At 40.8% G+C, this 17,561-nt stretch overlaps 2 protein-coding genes and 5 long non-coding RNA genes across 8 annotated transcripts; 6 read left to right on the top strand and 1 right to left on the bottom strand.

The window, feature by feature from the left end:
* Nucleotides 1–402: 402 nt before the first annotated feature.
* Nucleotides 403–2,037, top strand: LOC136188582 (uncharacterized). Of its 2 annotated transcripts, XM_065976315.1 has the most exons (6): nucleotides 403–885; nucleotides 1,195–1,259; nucleotides 1,363–1,438; nucleotides 1,500–1,721; nucleotides 1,771–1,882; nucleotides 2,008–2,037. In XM_065976315.1, the coding sequence occupies exons 1-6, from the start codon at nucleotides 822–824 to the stop codon at nucleotides 2,024–2,026; spliced, it is 558 nt and encodes a 185-aa protein (XP_065832387.1). In that variant the 5' UTR covers nucleotides 403–821; the 3' UTR covers nucleotides 2,027–2,037. The 2 variants fall into 2 exon arrangements, 1 of the variants encoding a protein (XP_065832387.1); XR_010670248.1 differs by lacking the exons at nucleotides 1,195–1,259; nucleotides 1,771–1,882; nucleotides 2,008–2,037 and having other exon boundaries at nucleotides 1,500–1,769.
* A 3,931-nt stretch (nucleotides 2,038–5,968) lies between these two features.
* Nucleotides 5,969–7,622, top strand: LOC136188020 (uncharacterized). The gene is made up of 4 exons (XR_010670077.1): nucleotides 5,969–6,830; nucleotides 7,193–7,317; nucleotides 7,372–7,471; nucleotides 7,528–7,622. It is a non-coding gene; the product is annotated as an uncharacterized lncRNA (long non-coding RNA).
* Nucleotides 7,623–7,696: 74 nt separating this feature from the next.
* LOC136187952 (uncharacterized) lies at nucleotides 7,697–10,732 on the top strand. The gene is made up of 4 exons (XR_010670054.1): nucleotides 7,697–7,825; nucleotides 7,882–8,347; nucleotides 10,332–10,425; nucleotides 10,586–10,732. It is a non-coding gene; the product is annotated as an uncharacterized lncRNA (long non-coding RNA).
* On the top strand, nucleotides 8,427–9,130 carry LOC136188114 (uncharacterized). The gene is made up of 3 exons (XR_010670120.1): nucleotides 8,427–8,594; nucleotides 8,838–8,918; nucleotides 9,008–9,130. It is a non-coding gene; the product is annotated as an uncharacterized lncRNA (long non-coding RNA).
* Nucleotides 9,328–10,274, top strand: LOC136187953 (uncharacterized). The gene is made up of 6 exons (XR_010670055.1): nucleotides 9,328–9,547; nucleotides 9,601–9,688; nucleotides 9,749–9,794; nucleotides 9,847–10,002; nucleotides 10,062–10,181; nucleotides 10,233–10,274. It is a non-coding gene; the product is annotated as an uncharacterized lncRNA (long non-coding RNA).
* A 2,298-nt stretch (nucleotides 10,733–13,030) lies between the features above and the next one.
* LOC136188350 (DNA ligase 1-like) lies at nucleotides 13,031–15,320 on the bottom strand. Its single transcript, XM_065976103.1, has 4 exons — nucleotides 14,252–15,320; nucleotides 13,944–14,190; nucleotides 13,273–13,359; nucleotides 13,031–13,112 (listed from the first exon to the last, which is right to left on the bottom strand). Exons 1-4 carry the CDS (start codon nucleotides 15,318–15,320, stop codon nucleotides 13,031–13,033), a joined length of 1,485 nt encoding a protein of 494 aa, XP_065832175.1.
* Nucleotides 15,321–15,684: 364 nt separating this feature from the next.
* LOC136188116 (uncharacterized) lies at nucleotides 15,685–16,106 on the top strand. Its single transcript, XR_010670122.1, has 2 exons — nucleotides 15,685–15,799; nucleotides 15,960–16,106. It is a non-coding gene; the product is annotated as an uncharacterized lncRNA (long non-coding RNA).
* Nucleotides 16,107–17,561: the final 1,455 nt, after the last annotated feature.

Here is a 17,561-nt window from a genome sequence, read left to right as displayed (position 1 = left end):
CCCCAGACATTTCTAAAAATTGTCCCAAGACAAGTCTAAAATTGTCTCAGGACAATTTTAAAAATTGTTCCAAGACAATCCTTTAAAATTGTCTTGGAACAATTTTTAAAATTGTCCTGAGACAATTTAAAAAATTTAAAAATCGCCAACAGTTTTAAAAATGGTCCAAGACAATTTTAAAAATCGTTTTAAGAAATTTTTTAAATTGCCTAGGACCATTTTAAAATTGTCTTTGACGATTTTTAAAATTGTCTCGGACTTTTTTTAAAATTGCGTATTTTATCTATCCTTCCATACCTTCTTCCCACACTAAAAATATTCTCGGCAGAACCCTGTACCTTAATTCGGAGTGAAGGTTCTACCTTCATTATGAGTAAAGGATCTTTTCAAAATTGTCCTTGGGGCAATTTGTCCTTGGGACAATTTGTTCTGGGACAATTATAAAATTGTCCTAGGACAATTTTCGAGAATACGAACGACGCGCCGTTCCAGTCGTCATAACAGGCGCAACGGACACGTGGAAAGCGAGAACCGCGTGGACAGATACTGGGGTGAAGGTTTAGAAGGTAGGGATCGGGTTAGGTACAAAGCGAACCGAGTTAGAGCGAACAGACTGTGTAGAGCTGCCGTCGAGTGGAATTCGGGCTCGTTTAACGCTTAACGTGTACCGTTTTGCCTCGAACACCCTCGCAAACCCCTGCTACACTATTATCGATTGTAAATAGTTTGAAATCTTGGTTTTCAATACTTTTTTTGACGTCACTTATATAATCCACCATAGTCACGTGCGTGCGTTAGCGCGCTTGACTCGTTTGTTACGAATGAATGGAAAATGGCTCAAAACGACAGATTCGAAGCTTGAGCGAAGTCAAAAGAGTGAAAGAGGTGAGTCTTGAGTAGTTTAGAACCCGTTCGACCGTTCGCAATGGCGCGAAACGATCGAAATCGAGGCGTCGGGTCGCCAAGGTGCGACGCGCCCTGCGAAATGCGCTGGAATCGTTTCGTTTCGACGCGGAATCATGTTTTCGAAACGTTACGAAGCGTTTAGCTGCATTCCGTGGCGTATTTCGAGTCGTTTGCGACGATTTCGATGTGCGAAAAGGGGGCGTGGCCCTTAACTTTCGCGCTCGCTCCACGACAAACGGCGTATCGTATGCCGTCGGCGAATCGAAAATCGAAAACTAGATGATATAGGGTTTCGATCGATGGTACGTTTGTCGCCGTACGTGGCGTCGTTGAGGCACGACGGCGTCGCAAAGGTGGGGTGATTTCGACGCACGCGAGAAGGCGTGTTTGTTTATTTGACACGTTTTTATGTCGAAAATTCGCGAATTTCGACATGGCTTTGAATCAATCTTATAGAGTCGTCGTTGGCGATTCGATTGGTCGTGGTCCGGTCGTCGTGCGACGTTTCGTGGCGAAATGGCACAATTTTTAAGTCGTTTGATCGCAAACGAGAAAATTCGAAATTGTTTTTCGATTTTCTCCGTCCCCTGAAGGAATTCGTTCGCGATTTTTCCTGGAGAGAATTTCTATTGGGTGGTACGCAAGGGACGAAAGGGTTTGGTGGCCGTCGGTCAAATTTTTGAGTGAAATTTCTACTCGTAAACTTTTTGGCTTTTTGTACATCTTTGCGACGTTGGCAAAGTGCCTTCCCTTTGTCGGATCGAGCCGAGATTTTTTATCTGGTCTCTCTGACCCCGGAGTTGTTGATAGCCAAAGTATCGTTGCCATAGCAACCAAAAAATAAAATTGTTTTTTATTTTTTAGGTGTATCTTCCCTTGTTTCAAGCGGGCCCTTGGGGCCGCGAAAACGCGACAGAATATCCTTCGGGCGTGTAGCTATGTCAAAGACCATCCGGATCCCTATGCAGATGTTGAGGTAAGAAGTTACATCGCGAAACGTCTTCCATAAGGACTAGGCTTAGAGTAATAACTATAGAGGTATCCCAAGTTTACTCATAGTTCCTTTGTGTAATTTTCTATTTCTAATAAAATTACTCATAGACCTTATATTTCATGCTAGCCATTCCTCTGGGCCAAGAGCGATAATAGTAAAGCTTTGGGTAAGGCGCAGAAGCGCCAAAACGATGGAGAAAACGCGAGTCTCTCTTGCGCCCTCGAAACGCCAGAGAAAGCTAAACCGCGCTACAGCTTTCATTCGCTTCAATGTTTAATGTATTCTTTCAGCAGCGATCACCTTCTAACGCCCTTCAAACGCCGAGAAACAAAAAACAATAGAAAATCGCGCAAAATCAGAAGATAGAAAAACAATTGAGCGAAAAGAACGTACAACGATATACTTGTCTTTCATCGTTAATTGTATATAAAAACGAAAAACAAATTCGCAACCAAAAAAAGTGGCAATTTTAGAAACACATAATTTCTGTAAAGTAATGAAGCACTTCCTAATTAGGAAGTGCCGCGGGTGCCCGTGGCAGTTAATCTTGCTTAACGTCACCACACTCTTGGGGCTAACGCCGCCCACACCGTAAGCGCATGCTCAAACCACGCTTAACTTAGCCCAGCGTAGCCCAACTTAGCCCAGCGTAGCCCAACTTAGCCCAGCGTAGCCCAACTTAGCCCAGCGTAGCCCAACTTAGCCCAGCGTAGCCCAACTTAGCCCAGCGTAGCCCAACTTAGCCCAGCGTAGCCCAACTTAGCCCAGCGTAGCCCAACTTAGCCCAGCGTAGGGTTAGGGTTAGGGTTAGGGTTAGGGTTAAAAGGTGTACCCACTTGGGTGACCCTTAATAACTCCTTAAATATTGAACGTATGACGTCATGCATAGCATCATTTAAAAGGAAATTTAATAAGCTTTCGATTGATCCTATATTTGCTGTGCAAATTATTTAGTATAAAGAAGTTATGAAGGTTTTTGTAAAGTCACTTTTTTGGGTGATTTTTTTTGGGTGAGTGGCCGTTTTTAAAGAAATTGTTTGTAAACCCTTTTAGTTATAAATGATTTAAAAATTTATATTGTAGTTGTTAGGCAAAAGTGGTTTCTTTAAAAGTGAAGTCACAAAGTGGTTGGTTGATGTTGGGTATTTAAAGTCTTTTTGAAAGTGACGAGTGCGCCGAGAATTGGTCACGGAACGGCAAGTGCGCTAAGAGAAACGAAATAAAGAATTTTCAAAATCTGACGTCATAATGTGGTTGGTTGTGGTCCGGTATTTAAAGTCTTTTTGAAAGTGGTGAGTGCGCTAAAAAATTGTCACGGAAAAGGCAAATGCGCTAAGGGGAAACGAAATAAAGGAAATTTTCAAAATCTGACGTCATTAAGTGGTTGGGTGTGGTCCGGTATTTAAAGTCTTTTTTAAAGTGGTGAGTGCGCTAAGAATTTGTCACGGGAAAGGCAAGTGCGCTAAGGGGAAACGAAATAAAGAGAATTTTCAAAATCTGACGTCATAAAGTGGTTGGTTGTGGTCCGGTATTTAAAGTCTTTTTGAAAGTGGTGAGTGCGCTAAGAAATTGTCACGGGAAAGGCAAGTGCGCTAAGGGGAAACGAAATAAAGAGAATTTTTGAAATCTGACGTCATAAAGTGGTTGAGTGTGGTGCGGTATTTAAAGTCTTTTTGAAAGTGGTGAGTGCGCTAAGAATTTGTCACGGGAAAGACAAGTGCGCTAAGGGAAAACGAAATGAAAGGAATTTTCAAAATCTGACGTCATAAAGTGGTTGGGTGTGGTCCGGTATTTAAAGTCTTTTTTAAAGTGGTGAGTGCGCTAAGAATTTGTCACGGGAAAGGCAAGTGCGCTAAGGGGAAACGAAATAAAAAGAATTTTTGAAATCTGACGTCATAAAGTGGTTTGTTGTGGTCCGGTATTTAAAGTCTTTTTGAAAGTGGTGAGTGCGCTAAGAATTTGTCACGGGAAAGGCAAGTGCGCTAAGGGAAAACAAAATGAAAGAAATTTTCAAAATCTGACGTCATAAAGTGGTTGGGTGTGGTCCGGTATTTAAAGTCTTTTTGAAAGTGGTGAGTGCGCTAAGAATTTGTCACGGGAAAGGCAAGTGCGCTAAGGGGAAACAAAATAAAAAGAATTTTTGAAATCTGACGTCATAAAGTGGTTGGTTGTGGTCCGGTATTTAAAGTCTTTTTGAAAGTGGTGAGTGCGCTAAGAATTTCTCAAGGGAAAGGCAAGTGCGCTAAAGGGAAACGAAATTAAAGAAAATTTCAAAATCTGACGTCATAAAGTGGTTGGTTGTGGTTCGGTATTTAAAGTCTTTTTGAAAGTGGTGAGTGCGCTAAAAATTTCTTACGGGAAAGGCAAGTGCGCTAAAGGAAAACGAAATTTAGAGAATTTTTAAAATGTGACGTCATAATGTGGTTGTTTGGGGTCCGGTATTTAAAGTGTTTTTGAAAATGGTGTCTGCGCTAAGAATTTCGCAACGGAAGTCAAATGCGCTAATAGACGTCTGTCAATATATTTTAGGCAAGCGCTTATTGCTTTTCATTCGTCGTGTTCCAGTGCTCCAGTCAACTTGCTCTCTCTGATAGAATGGAGTCGTATTCTGCACAAGATTTTAGAAACCTTTTTGACGGACGTCGGTTTGACATTGACTTTTACAGTGTGAATGTTACAGTAAACGAGAATTTGACTGAATTTTTGAAAAGGTTAGTTGGCGAAACCATTGGACTGGCGTTTTCGCAAGGGCGAGCATTCCAAGATCGCAGTTTCTACAGAAGATACGATTTCAGCAGCTTGACTTTGTCAGAGACTTCTACTATCATTGAAACAAAGTTTCAAGTGAATCTAAAACGAAGTTTGTGCAAATATTTTAGAGAGAAAGGGCAAATAGTGATGCCTGCAGATGATGAAAAGAAGTTTCTCATCAAAGGACATAGAAAATTTATTCCGACAAACGTTTTTGCTGACGGATTGCGTTCTCTGGGTGTTCATTACATCAGGATTACAAACTTCGGAATGAAGCAATTTACTTCAGAGTTCAACGATTTCTCAAGAAGCGAAAACGTTTGTAATTGCGTTGCGGAGCAAAATGGATATCCTCCAAACTGCTGGGACATCAGCCTAAGTTGCCCGCATCCGCAGATTTTTGTTGTAAAAGCTTTGCACACAGACTTGTTGCCACGAGACGTAAAATTGGACAAATACGATGTATTTGGGCCTCTTGATACTCGTGATGCCCCCCAACACAGTCACGGTGGCAATTTAACTATTCAGTACAAAAATGGAATTGCTGAAAGCTGTATTCAAGTCAAGTTTTATTCATTAATTTATCATTTTATTAGAGCGGCAAACAAATATAAACTTGAAACTTTACCAAACACGACACAGTGGGGCTTTGCCGTTCTTACCCATTTTGCAGAACTCCTTGACGACTTAAAAAAATGCAAAGACGACATTGGGGGTTTTCGTCTAGAAAGTCGTGTAGTAACAAAAACATTTGGAGAAGCTCTTCGGTTTGTGCGCAATGAAGAACCTTTCGATTTTTTCAAGTACTTTGGACAGTCTGAAATCGAAATTCGCGCAATTGCCATTAATGATTTTTTGCATGAAGTTGAGAATAGATTTATCTGGGCGCAACAAGAGTTGCGCAAGCAAGGAGTCACTGCTCATCACGGACGTTGTCCTCTGAATAGCGAGGCAAAGAGAATTTTTGGCGATGTTGTGAGCTTGTTTGGAATTTTTACGGTTAGGGTTAGGGTTAGGGTTATAGTACGGATATTGCACAAGGCAGATCTGTATCAACTGCTAGTCTCCACGACCGACCTGGAATTTGGTGTCCTGTTTAGAAGGTTGGAGTAATTTGTATACTTATATTTTTCGTTTATCTTTTTTCCTTTTTTTTCCCGTTGAGTTATTCCTTGTAGGTTTTCCGTTTGGTGATTTATGGTGGTGGGGTATTGCCCCTTTGGGGGGGGGGGGGGGGAAAGGGGGAAGAAGGAAGGGGCCTAGCGAGCGTGGGGAGCAGGAGAGTCGGGTGGCGGGGTTTGGGGATCGATATATTGGTTTTTAGAAAATTCTTGGTAACTATGGCAACAGCAGGGTTTATAGGTTCCTTGGCGAGGTATTACTGGAAGGGGAAGATTGGGTCCTGAATCGCGCTTCTATTGTAAAGTTATGGTTGGTTAAAGAGGTTTGTGTTTAGGAAAATTCTTTTAAGATTTTTAGTTGCTAGGGAGATATGGGAGTGCGTTGGTAAAGTTGCGGAATATAATTCTACCGCGGGTGTCCCTTTCTGAAAAAAATCCTGGGTGTCCTAAGTCATTGTTTATGGAATTATGCTAAAATTTAGAATTCAAAAAGGGGGTCTAAAATCTATAAGTTGCTGGATTAACTTCTTATTTGGTTCGTTGTGGTCGTATAATATATCATTTGAAAGCGTTTTGTGAGTACTATCTACATTCCTATGGGTGACGTCATTGGGTGTGATCTCTATTGATTATTACTAAATACGTGTTTTAGAAGACCTTCAACTTATACTTCTTATTCTATATAGTAGGTTAAGAGTATTGGCAATTATTTTACTGGGGTTTTGTAGAGAATTTTATGTAGTTTAATATGGGTGTAGGGTCTCTTGGGCGTATTTGAGGTTTGATGTAATAAAATTCCGTTTTAACGATGTGTTCACATTTGCGTTTCTGATAATTTTCAGCTACGTTCTAAGTTGGGACCGGTGGTGGGCGTGTAGTGTTGTAGGTTTTTAGACGTGTGGGGAGTCTTTCTTATTTATTTTTCGTTGATGATTTGAAATTTCCTTCGTGGTTATCCGGGGTTACGCGCATACGGGGTTAGGATTTTCTTTCATTTCTATGGTGGCTTTAAATGGGGCGAAGGAGAGGGAATGAGAGGGAATTGGTCGCGACGAAAGGTAGATTGCATGTTTGTGTGTCTTTTCATCGCGCGTGTTTCGGTTGCGGGGTCACCTACGCGTTCTATCCGTTTTCGTATTATTATTATTCGCTCTCTGCGCTAGTTTTGGAATTAGATCGTTGCGCGACGGGTTTTAGGGCGTGCTCGAGGGGTCGTTTACGTTACGCGGTGGAAGTTGGGGGCCCGCGTGGGGAAACCGGCGTCGTTGTTGTGATTTTTTGCGTTCTCGGGTGTTTTCGCGTGTTGTATGTTGTGCGGGTGAAAGTAGGGCGTGGATTTGTGTATGGTTTGGGTGTTGTTTCCTAAGTAGTTCTTTGTGTTCTTAGGGGGAAGGTTTGTTTCATTTTTTTCTTTTTTCAGGTTGTTTTTTAGGGAAGGCTTGTTGCGAGGCTTTGTTAGATAAGTGCATCGTAATTTTATGCGTTGTATGGGCTTTGGTTTTTTGTGTTGTGTAGAGATGGGTCATGCAGGAGATTAATCATAAGGTGTGGTTTTAACTTATTTATTTTCTATTTTGGTTTTTAATTCGTTTGTTCTAGGGGTATATGTATGGAGGGATCAGCGGAGGGATGGGGCTCGCGAGAGAGGAGAGGAATGCGCGATAGGTGAGAGAAAGGAATGGCAGTGGATCGGTCGATGGTATGTGCTGTAGGTATTATTCTTTTTGATGAATTATTTTAAATTGTTTACTTTAGGGGCATATGTATGGAGGGATGAGAGGAGGAATAGGACACGCGAGGGAGGAGAAGAGTGAGCGATGGGTGAGCGAGGGGATGAGCAACGAATCGATCAATGGTATGTGTTGTAGGTATTATTCTTTTTAATGAAATATTTTCAATCGTTTATTGTAGGGGCATATAGGGTTAGGGTTACACCATGTAGGGAATAACAAAAGTAGACAGCAAGGACGAGTCCCCCCATCGCTAATGCTAGAGCCCAGGAGTTATCAATCCTCTCACGGTGCCAGTCGATAGCCGAGTACCCATATGTCACGTGAGCGATCCAGTATCCAAACACGGTCGTTGGAAAACACCCGTCACATCGTCTAGAGTCAATATTGAGTCTCTATGTGGTTTACTCGACAGTGGACCGCTTGTTCCTTATTCTATTTTGAATCAGAGGAACAAAGTGGTACAATATTGCCTTGAACAAGGCTGGGAATCAATGTCCCTGCCTATACTGGGTTCAAGGGTTAGGGTTTGCACGGGTTAGGACAGAACGATGAGAATGTACAGAGACTGGTTTCCATGTTCTCATTCAATGTGAGAAAACAGGGTCCAGGACTCTATTGCCTCAATTTCTGTGTCCGTGTGTCGCCATGGCAATTGGAAATCTCGTCCAATTAATAATAAAGGCTCAGTAATATTGTTCGTTATAAATTTGGACAATATTGCTTAATATCCAGTCACTGTGCGCATGCGCAACACGTGACAGCGAAGAACTGCCTCATGAGACCTGAACGGCTTCTCCCGCGTCGGAATCGAAATTCGAAACACAACCGGAGGACTTCAAAAGGTAAGTTTGTACTCTTAGAAGTGAAATGGGCGCGTTCTTCCCAAAATCGCGATCGATCGCGATCGAAAAGGGTTAGGGTTAGGGTTAGTGGTTATGGGTAAGGGCTAGGGTTCGGGTTTATTAACCTCTAATTCCTAGTTCCAAACAACATTCATGTATCAAAGATGACATGGATGTTAGGCTGACATTTATCTCCGCGGAAGATGGCTTGCCAGTCATGCGAGACCAATCCAGATTTGTCAGGAAGGTTAGTTTCTCATGTATTTCTTCCTTTCTGGAGTGTGTTTTGGAGGAGTTTGTATTGGGGCCCCTATTGGGGGTTCTTTTTCTATTTATGTTTTCTTTGTTTCCTTTTGGGTGCTGGTATTGTATCCTGTATTCTATTTTGATTGTGTGTTTATTTCGTGTGTTTTTACTGGTATAGTTTTTGCGCGTTTTGTTTTCATTGTTTACATTGTTTAGCGCGCGTTATATAAAGTTTTTTGGCAAGGTTTCTTTGTTGTTTCCCTGCCGTTTCTCGGCTTTTACGCCTGTTTTTCATGTTCCTCGTTGTTGCCGGCGAATGTTTGAGGTGAGGAGGATTGGTATTGATTTAGATTTAGCGTGATTTTTCGTTTTGTTTCCGTCGATCGTTTTCTGAATGAAAACTCTGTTTCTTAGGTTGTTCCTCGTTTCCTATGGGTTTATCGGTTGCTTCTCTTGCGTCCTTTTGTCAGATAAGTGTTTATTTGTTCTCTTTTGTTGCGTATTTCTTGGGTTTTTCTTGTTGTATAGCGTGCGTTATCAGGATTGTTTTTTCTTCGTTATCTTGGTATTTTCCTTGTTCGTTTTTGGTTTCTTTTTCGAATGGGATGGAAGGGTGAGTGGTTGTGTATAGGGTTGGTGGTGTTTTTTATTAGTTTTCTTGTCCGTGTGGTGTATTTTTTCTTTTTATATTTTTATTAATTTTTTAATTTTTATTGATTTTCTTGTGTGTGTGGTGTATTAGGGTCAGGGTTTGGTATTGGGTTAGTGATATTTTTATTTGTTTTTTCGTCTGTGTGGTGTATAAGGTTGGGGGTTTGGTATTGGGTTGGAAGTATTTTTGTTGATATTTGTTTTGTGTATGGGTGGTGTATTGGAGTAGGTTCATTGTTTAATTGTGGCGATTGGTTTTGCTTGGACGATTTCGTTGGTGTCTGAGTGCTTTTCGAATTTGGAGTTGAGTCCTTTTGGGTTTAAGGTTTCCAATGTTTTAATCCATTTTGTTTCAGTTTCTAGTAGCTTTTCTTTTGTTACTTGTTCAATTGGCGTGACTTTGATGTCGTCTTCCATGTTAAGCCTGTGTCTCCTGAAGTGTTGGTAAATTAGGTAGTTTTTGCTCTTTAGGTCGTTTCTATGTTTTGTTATTCTATCTTGTAGAGACTGTGAAGTTTGTCCCACGTATTGTTGATTGCAGTGTTTGCAGGTGATGACGTAGATGACATTCCATGTTCTGCAATTCATCTCTTGTTTTATAGGATAGGATCTTTTTGTATGAGAGCTCGTGATTGTGTTTGATGTCGTTATACATCTGCATAGTTTGCAGTTGGCAGATCTGCACCGGGATATTTTTCTGTTGAAGCTAGGATGAATTGTTTTTATTGGAAGGGTATCTTTTTCCATTGGAGGTTCAGGTTGATTTGATATTTTGGATTTCACTATTTTTGATGCGATTGTTTTGTCCTTTTTGTAGGCAAAAATGAGTGGATTAGGGAAGATGTTTTTGAGGAATGGGTCGTCCTCTACTTTTTTCCAGTGTTTTCTGATTATTTCTGGGAATTTGCGGAGCCATGGGTCAAATGTTGTGACCATTGTAAGGGGCATTTTACTGTAGTCTTTTTGTTTTTGATTTTTTGTGTGGCAGGTGATTTTTTCTATTATTTCTGGACGCTTTTCAAATGGCATTAGGGTTAGCGGGTAGGGTAAGGGCTAGGGTTCGGGTTTAATAACCCCTAATACCTAGTTCCGAACTCCACGAATAAACATATTTATTCGTATGGTCAATTTCGACCTCGGCAGGAGAAGGACCGACCTACACGTTTATCAGTCAACCAATGGTAGGTTCATTTATTTAGACAGTTGTTAAGGTGTTTTTTATATTGTCCTAATAAATTCTTGAGTGATTTCGCGCGGTACCAGTAATGGTCCGTATTATCTTAGCGCGCGTTATAACAATCACTTTTTTACGTCATTGTGTTTTGTACGAGTGATTTCTAGTTTTCGGGGCAGTTTCCGGAGTTCTTGATGTACGAAAACGTGTTTGTGGAGTGTGATACATCGGTAAGTGTCATTTACGTTGCATTAACAACGTCGTTGCGTCGATATTGACGATTCTTTTTTCAATCGAAGTTTGTTGAATGAAAAGCGTCTCAGTTTTGTTTACTTTTGTTTTAGGAGATTGTTATATGTGGTTTTGCGTCATTTTGCGTGTGTTCCGTCGTCAGATAAGTTTATAGACTATCTTTTTGAATTATTTAGCTTTTCCTTGTTTTTTATTAGAGTGCGTTACCTGTGTATTTTTTTGCTGGATCATTTCTTTGAATTATGAGCTGATTTGTGGGTAAGGGTGAGGGTTTGGGATGGGATTAGGTGGTATTTTTATTTCTTTTTCTTTCTTTTTCTTGGTGGGGAGTGAGGGTGAGGGTTTGGATTAGGATTAGGTGGTATTTTTATTTCTTTTTCTTTTCTTTTGTGGTGGTGGATAAGGGTAAGGGTTTGGGATAGGATTAGGTAGCATTTTTATTTCATTTCCTTTTCCTTTGTGGTGGGGAGTGAGGGTGAGGGTTTGGATTAGGATTAGGTGGTATTTTTATTTCTTTTTCTTTTCTTTTGTGGTGGTGGATAGGGGTGAGGATTTGGGATAGGATTAGGTAGCATTTTTATTTCATTTCCTTTTCCTTTGTGGTGGTGAATAAGGGTGAGGGTTTGGGATAGGATTAGGTAGCATTTTTATTTTATTTCCTTTTTTATTCTTGGTGGTGGATAAGGGTGAGGGTTTGGGATAGGATTAGATAGCATTTTTATTTCATTTCCTTTCTTATTCTTGGTGGTGGACAAGGGTGAGTGTTTGGGATGGGATTAGGTAGCATTTTTATCATGTTTTATCAGAGCTTTTCTCGAATTTTGTGTTGAAACCTTTGGGGTGGAGTGTTTTTAGAGTTTTGATCCAGTATGTCTCGGTCGTTACGAGATCTTCTTTTTCTACTTGCTGCAATGGGGTGACGATAATGTTGTCTTCGAAGGTGAGTTTATTTTCTTTCATATGTTCATAGATTTTATAATCTTTTGTTTTAGAATCGTTGCGATGTCTTGTAATCCGTTCCTGAATCATTTTTGAAGTTTGGCCGACGTATTGGAGTTGGCAGTGTTTACAAGTCAGTACGTATATTACGTTTTCAGATTTGCAATTCATTTTTTGTTTAATGGGATAGATTATTCCTGTGGAGTGGCTTTTCAAAGTGTTTGAGGTCGTTAAGACGTGGCAGCTTTTGCAGTTTATGAAGCGGCAGGGTGTAATTCGCCGTTCCACGTTTGGGAGGATTGGAGAGATGGGTGCTGTGTCTTTTTCTATTACTGGCTGAGGTTGGTTGGGGAGTTTTGCGCGAACCAATTTGCTATTTAATGACTTTTCATTCTTGTAGGCAAACACTATTGGCTCAGGGAATAAATTACTCAGAATTGGATCCTTTTCCACGTCTTTCCAGCATTCCCTTATTCCTTTTTTAAAATGTTGAAGCCATGGATCAAAAGTGGTGACGAAGGTGAAAGGAATTTTCTTCTTTTTGTTATTCAATTGATTTCTTGTTTTGCCAGTAATTCTACTGATGATTTCAGGGCGTTTTGTAAAAGGCATTTTTTCCGTTTCTTTTTGAAGGAGACGTTCCGGGTATTCTCTGTTTTTAAGTCTTTCAATGTGCTTTTGTTTTAGTGCTTCGTATTCTTCTTCATTTGAAGTGGTTCTGAGGAACCTGTTTAATTCTCCGTTTATGATGGCTGTTTTGCAATGATTTGGATGACATGAATTGTAATTGAGGTAGGCAAATTTATTAGTCGGTTTAAAATAGGTCTTTATGTCCAGGATATTGAATTCTTCGTATTTTGGTCCTTTATAGACTGTCGTATCGAGAAAGGTGGATTCCGTGTGGCTTATTTCATGTGTGAATTTTATGCTCGTACTGAAGTAGTTCAGCGCTAGGAGGAATGTGGTTAATTCCTCTTCGGTATGTGTCCATACCATAAAGATATCATCTATATATCTTTTCCATAGATGAGGCTTTTTTGCTTGGGTGGCCATGAATTTTTGTTCAAAGTCCCCCATGAAGATGTTTGCGAGACAAGGGGCCGTTTTTGTGCCCATTGCCGTCCCGTGTTTTTGCAGGTATGTTTGGCCATTGAAAGTAAAGACGTTTCCTTTTAGTATGAAGTTTAGAAACGTTTCAACAATGACTGGTGCGTCATTATCATTTTTGTAGAATTTTTCTGTCGCTTCTTTACAAGCAGAGATTGCATCCTCTTGGGGGATGCTTGGGTAAAGAGATTTAACATCCAACGCCACAAGTATTGCGTCGTCGGGGATAAGAGTTTCCTCAATGATTTTACAGAAATGTCCGCTGTCTTTTACAAAGCTTGGTAAGGTTGGGACTATTGGTTGTAGTATGGTATCTACAATTTTTGATAGACCTTCAGTCGGCCCGGCTGATGCGCTGCAGATTGGGCGCACTCCCATGGGATTTTTGTGAATTTTCTTCAAGAAATACATTAACTGGGGTCTAACTTCTTCTGGGTTTTTAAGCAGAAATGTCGTCGTTTCAGCATCTATTACCCCCTGGTTGGCAAGGCTCTCTACAGTAGAATTTATTGATTTTACGAGCGCTTGGGTTGGGTCTTTATCTAATCTCTTATACGTGTTTTCGTCGTTTAAATGCTCCAGTCCCTTTGTGATATAGTCGTTTACATTTTCTACTATAATAGCAGCCCCTTTATCCGCCTTTCTAATTATAATGTTTTTATTATTTGCTAATGACTTAAGGGCTCGTCTCTCTTCTTTTGTAACGTTATTTTTCGGGGTTTTAGGCCGTAAATGTTTGATTGTCCTTTCCAGTCTAGTAATTGTTCTTTCTAGTTTCATGTTTGTTGCTTTCGGTGGGATCCAGGTACTTTTTGGTGCCAGAGGGTGTTTACGCTTTGATTTTGCGTTTTTCCGTATCGCCCAAAAGTATCCTATCCTTACCTTTCTAATGAATGTTTTTAGATCGGTTAAGAGGCGAGCTTTGTTTGGTTTGGCTGGTGTGGGAACAAATTTCAACCCTCTGTTTAATAAATTTATTTCTATATCACTCAAAGCAAATGAAGATAAATTTACAACACAACAATTTTTTGTCTTTTCATTGTCTTTCTTCGTCTTGATTTTTTCCTTTGTCCTTATCGTCTTCTGTAATCTTCGTATCTTCGCCGGTCGTCTCTCCTTTCTTCTCTTCTTCTGTAGTCCCTCTGCTGGTCGTATTTCCTGTGGTAATTTTTCCCTGAATATTCCTTTCTGTGATAATAGCTTCTTTCGTATCTTCTGTCGTATTGCCTTTCCTCTTCCCTTTCTCGTTCTCCTATTGGTTTTCTTTCTTCTAGTTCTTGTAATTCCTTCAGCAATTGTTCTCGTCTGCGCCAGTTGTGTTCCTTGTCCTGCATTTTGTCGTCTTCCTTGTACGGGCGTTTCCTTGAGGGCCCTTCGTTTCTCTGCCATTGTTTCTTCGTCTCTTTTTCCTTGTACTGACTTTTCTCCTTTTGTTCTCGTTCGTCGTGGCCTTTTCCTTTTCCTGTTTCTTTTCCTGGTTATTGAAAAAGAATTAGGATAAAGTGTTTGGGTGAAAGAAGATATTTCATTCTTACTTTTCTCCTTTTTAGGCATTGCAAGATGTCTTGCTTTTTCATTGTGATTTATTTCCATTTCTTTTAGTTCTTTTTCGACATTCATCTGTGCTTTGTTATTTTGATATTCGATGTCCTCCCAAAATTGGTCTTCGCCGGGCAGGATTCTTTTGAGCTTTGTCAGTTGTTCGTTGTCTTCTTTGATTTCTTTCTTCATCTGCGTTTCAACTTTGATGTGATGGGCGATAAGGTTTCGCATCGTCTTGATTTCAAATTGTTTCTTTTCGGCACTGAAAGTTTCCATGATGTCCGAGATTTCTGCCATCATCGGCGTGATATTCACTGATATTTGCAGGCCTTTTGGATACAATTCCCTGTCGAGAAAGTCTTGCAACTCATTCTTTCGTGCTATAGCTATAGCCTTTTTTCTTTTGTTCTTGATTATGTTTTTGGTAAGTTCTTGAGCATCTTCTTTTCGTTGTTCGATAATTTCAGGCGTGATTTTATTCTTTGGAATCTTGTACTTGTCCTCCTTTTCCTTTTCTTCCTCTTTTCCCTTCCCTTTTTCCTTTTCTTTGACTTCGGCTCTTTCTTTTTCTCGTAGTTGTCGTTGTAGGTCTTCAATCAATTTCGCATTTTGTTCCAGCTGTTTCGCCATAGCCTGATTGTGGGCGTCAGCCATGGCGCGCGCCATTGTGGGCGTGGCGTCTGCCTCGTGGGGGGGCTCCTTTTCAGGGCTTTTTCGCACCTTCGTATCTTCGTCATTTTGAACCTTTTCGGACGTTTCCTCGTCGTCTTCTTCGCTTTCTTCGTCTTCGATTTCTTTATCCGTTATTTCTGGATCTTCAAATCCGTCCTGATCGCTCGGCGATGTCGTTTTGACGGGCATATTCTTCATCGGCGTCTCCGGCACGTAGTCGATTTCGTCGTCGTCGATTTCTTCCTCTTCCACGAAGAGGCGTCGTCGTTTGCTAGTGAGAGAAAGCTTACTTTTTGCGTCGTTCTTCGTTTCTGATTTGCGGGAGTGTTCCGTCGTCCTCTTCGGGTTTTGTTTCTTCGTTTTGTCCTTATTGCTGCGTTTCGCATCCATGTTCCTTTCGATACCGTATAGAGCAAAAACAACCCGGGCACGTTTTCGGCTGTTAGGCCTTCGTCAGTCGCAAGGTATCGAGTGGCGTGTTTGGCTGCGTGCGCAACCTTTTATACGATTGTGTGATGTCATCGTCACGTGATCTCACGTGATATACGGGGGCTTTTTAAAGGCGTTTTTAGGCGTTTTTTAAGCGTTTTTTTTCTGTAATGATGTATTTGATATCGATTATCAACTGTCGTTTAGTAATTTCGTTTCCCACACATCGGGAGGATAATACGTGCAAGTCTTACCAGCTCGACCGCGTGGTTAATTGACCGAGAAAGTTAAGGTTAGCGGGTAGGGTAAGGGCTAGGGTTCGGGTTTAATAACCCCTAATACCTAGTTCCGAACTCCACGAATAAACATATTTATTCGTATGGTCAATTTCGACCTCGGCAGGAGAAGGACCGACCTACACGTTTATCAGTCAACCAATGGTAGGTTCATTTATTTAGACAGTTGTTAAGGTGTTTTTTATATTGTCCTAATAAATTCTTGAGTGATTTCGCGCGGTACCAGTAATGGTCCGTATTATCTTAGCGCGCGTTATAACAATCACTTTTTTACGTCATTGTGTTTTGTACGAGTGATTTCTAGTTTTCGGGGCAGTTTCCGGAGTTCTTGATGTACGAAAACGTGTTTGTGGAGTGTGATACATCGGTAAGTGTCATTTACGTTGCATTAACAACGTCGTTGCGTCGATATTGACGATTCTTTTTTCAATCGAAGTTTGTTGAATGAAAAGCGTCTCAGTTTTGTTTACTTTTGTTTTAGGAGATTGTTATATGTGGTTTTGCGTCATTTTGCGTGTGTTCCGTCGTCAGATAAGTTTATAGACTATCTTTTTGAATTATTTAGCTTTTCCTTGTTTTTTATTAGAGTGCGTTACCTGTGTATTTTTTTGCTGGATCATTTCTTTGAATTATGAGCTGATTTGTGGGTAAGGGTGAGGGTTTGGGATGGGATTAGGTGGTATTTTTATTTCTTTTTCTTTCTTTTTCTTGGTGGGGAGTGAGGGTGAGGGTTTGGATTAGGATTAGGTGGTATTTTTATTTCTTTTTCTTTTCTTTTGTGGTGGTGGATAAGGGTAAGGGTTTGGGATAGGATTAGGTAGCATTTTTATTTCATTTCCTTTTCCTTTGTGGTGGGGAGTGAGGGTGAGGGTTTGGATTAGGATTAGGTGGTATTTTTATTTCTTTTTCTTTTCTTTTGTGGTGGTGGATAGGGGTGAGGATTTGGGATAGGATTAGGTAGCATTTTTATTTCATTTCCTTTTCCTTTGTGGTGGTGAATAAGGGTGAGGGTTTGGGATAGGATTAGGTAGCATTTTTATTTTATTTCCTTTTTTATTCTTGGTGGTGGATAAGGGTGAGGGTTTGGGATAGGATTAGATAGCATTTTTATTTCATTTCCTTTCTTATTCTTGGTGGTGGACAAGGGTGAGTGTTTGGGATGGGATTAGGTAGCATTTTTATCATGTTTTATCAGAGCTTTTCTCGAATTTTGTGTTGAAACCTTTGGGGTGGAGTGTTTTTAGAGTTTTGATCCAGTATGTCTCGGTCGTTACGAGATCTTCTTTTTCTACTTGCTGCAATGGGGTGACGATAATGTTGTCTTCGAAGGTGAGTTTATTTTCTTTCATATGTTCATAGATTTTATAATCTTTTGTTTTAGAATCGTTGCGATGTCTTGTAAAACTTAGGGTTAGGGTTAGGGTTAGGGTTAGGGTTAGGGTTAGGGTTAGGGTTAGCGGGTAGGGTAAGGGCTAGGGTTCGGGTTAGGGTTAGGGTTAGGGGTTAGGGTTAGGGTTAGGGTTAGGGTTAGGGTTAGGGTTAGGGTTAGGGTTAGGGTTAGGGTTAGGGTTAGGGTTAGGGTTAGGGTTAGGGTTAGGGTTAGGGTTAGGGTTAGGGTTAGGGTTAGGGTTAGGGTTAGGGTTAGGGTTAGGGTTAGGGTTAGGGTTAGGGTTAGGGTTAGGGTTAGGGTTAGGGTTAGGGTTAGGGTTAGGGTTAGGGTTAGGGTTAGGGTTAGGGTTAGGGTTAGGGTTAGGGTTAGGGTTAGGGTTAGGGTTAGGGTTAGGGTTAGGGTTAGGGTTAGGGTTAGGGTTAGGGTTAGGGTTAGGGTTAGGGTTAGGGTTAGGGTTAGGGTTAGGGTTAGGGTTAGGGTTAGGGTTAGGGTTAGGGTTAGGGTTAGGGTTAGGGT

Source organism: Oscarella lobularis, chromosome 6, assembly GCF_947507565.1.
Source record: "Oscarella lobularis chromosome 6, ooOscLobu1.1, whole genome shotgun sequence".
Lineage (NCBI taxonomy): Eukaryota > Metazoa > Porifera > Homoscleromorpha > Homosclerophorida > Oscarellidae > Oscarella > Oscarella lobularis.
The sequence above is the reverse complement of the archived record's forward strand: the minus strand, read 5'-3'. Positions and strand labels throughout refer to the sequence as shown.

What these genes read in the sequence shown, in the direction of transcription:
- LOC136188582 (XM_065976315.1), top strand. Translation starts at nt 822, where the DNA reads ATGAATGGAAAATGGCTCAAAACGACAGATTCGAAGCTTGAGCGAAGT. An exon ending in AAGTCAAAAGAGTGAAAGAG is followed by an intron (nt 886 to 1,194) that starts GTGAGTCTTGAG and finishes TAGATGATATAG; the next exon opens with GGTTTCGATCGATGGTACGT. An exon ending in GGCACGACGGCGTCGCAAAG is followed by an intron (nt 1,260 to 1,362) that starts GTGGGGTGATTT and finishes TCAATCTTATAG; the next exon opens with AGTCGTCGTTGGCGATTCGA.
- LOC136188350 (XM_065976103.1), bottom strand. Translation starts at nt 15,320, where the DNA reads ATGGATGCGAAACGCAGCAATAAGGACAAAACGAAGAAACAAAACCCG. An exon ending in AATGCCTAAAAAGGAGAAAA is followed by an intron (nt 14,191 to 14,251) that starts GTAAGAATGAAA and finishes TTCAATAACCAG; the next exon opens with GAAAAGAAACAGGAAAAGGA. An exon ending in CATTTAAACGACGAAAACAC is followed by an intron (nt 13,113 to 13,272) that starts GTATAAGAGATT and finishes TATTTCTTGAAG; the next exon opens with AAAATTCACAAAAATCCCAT.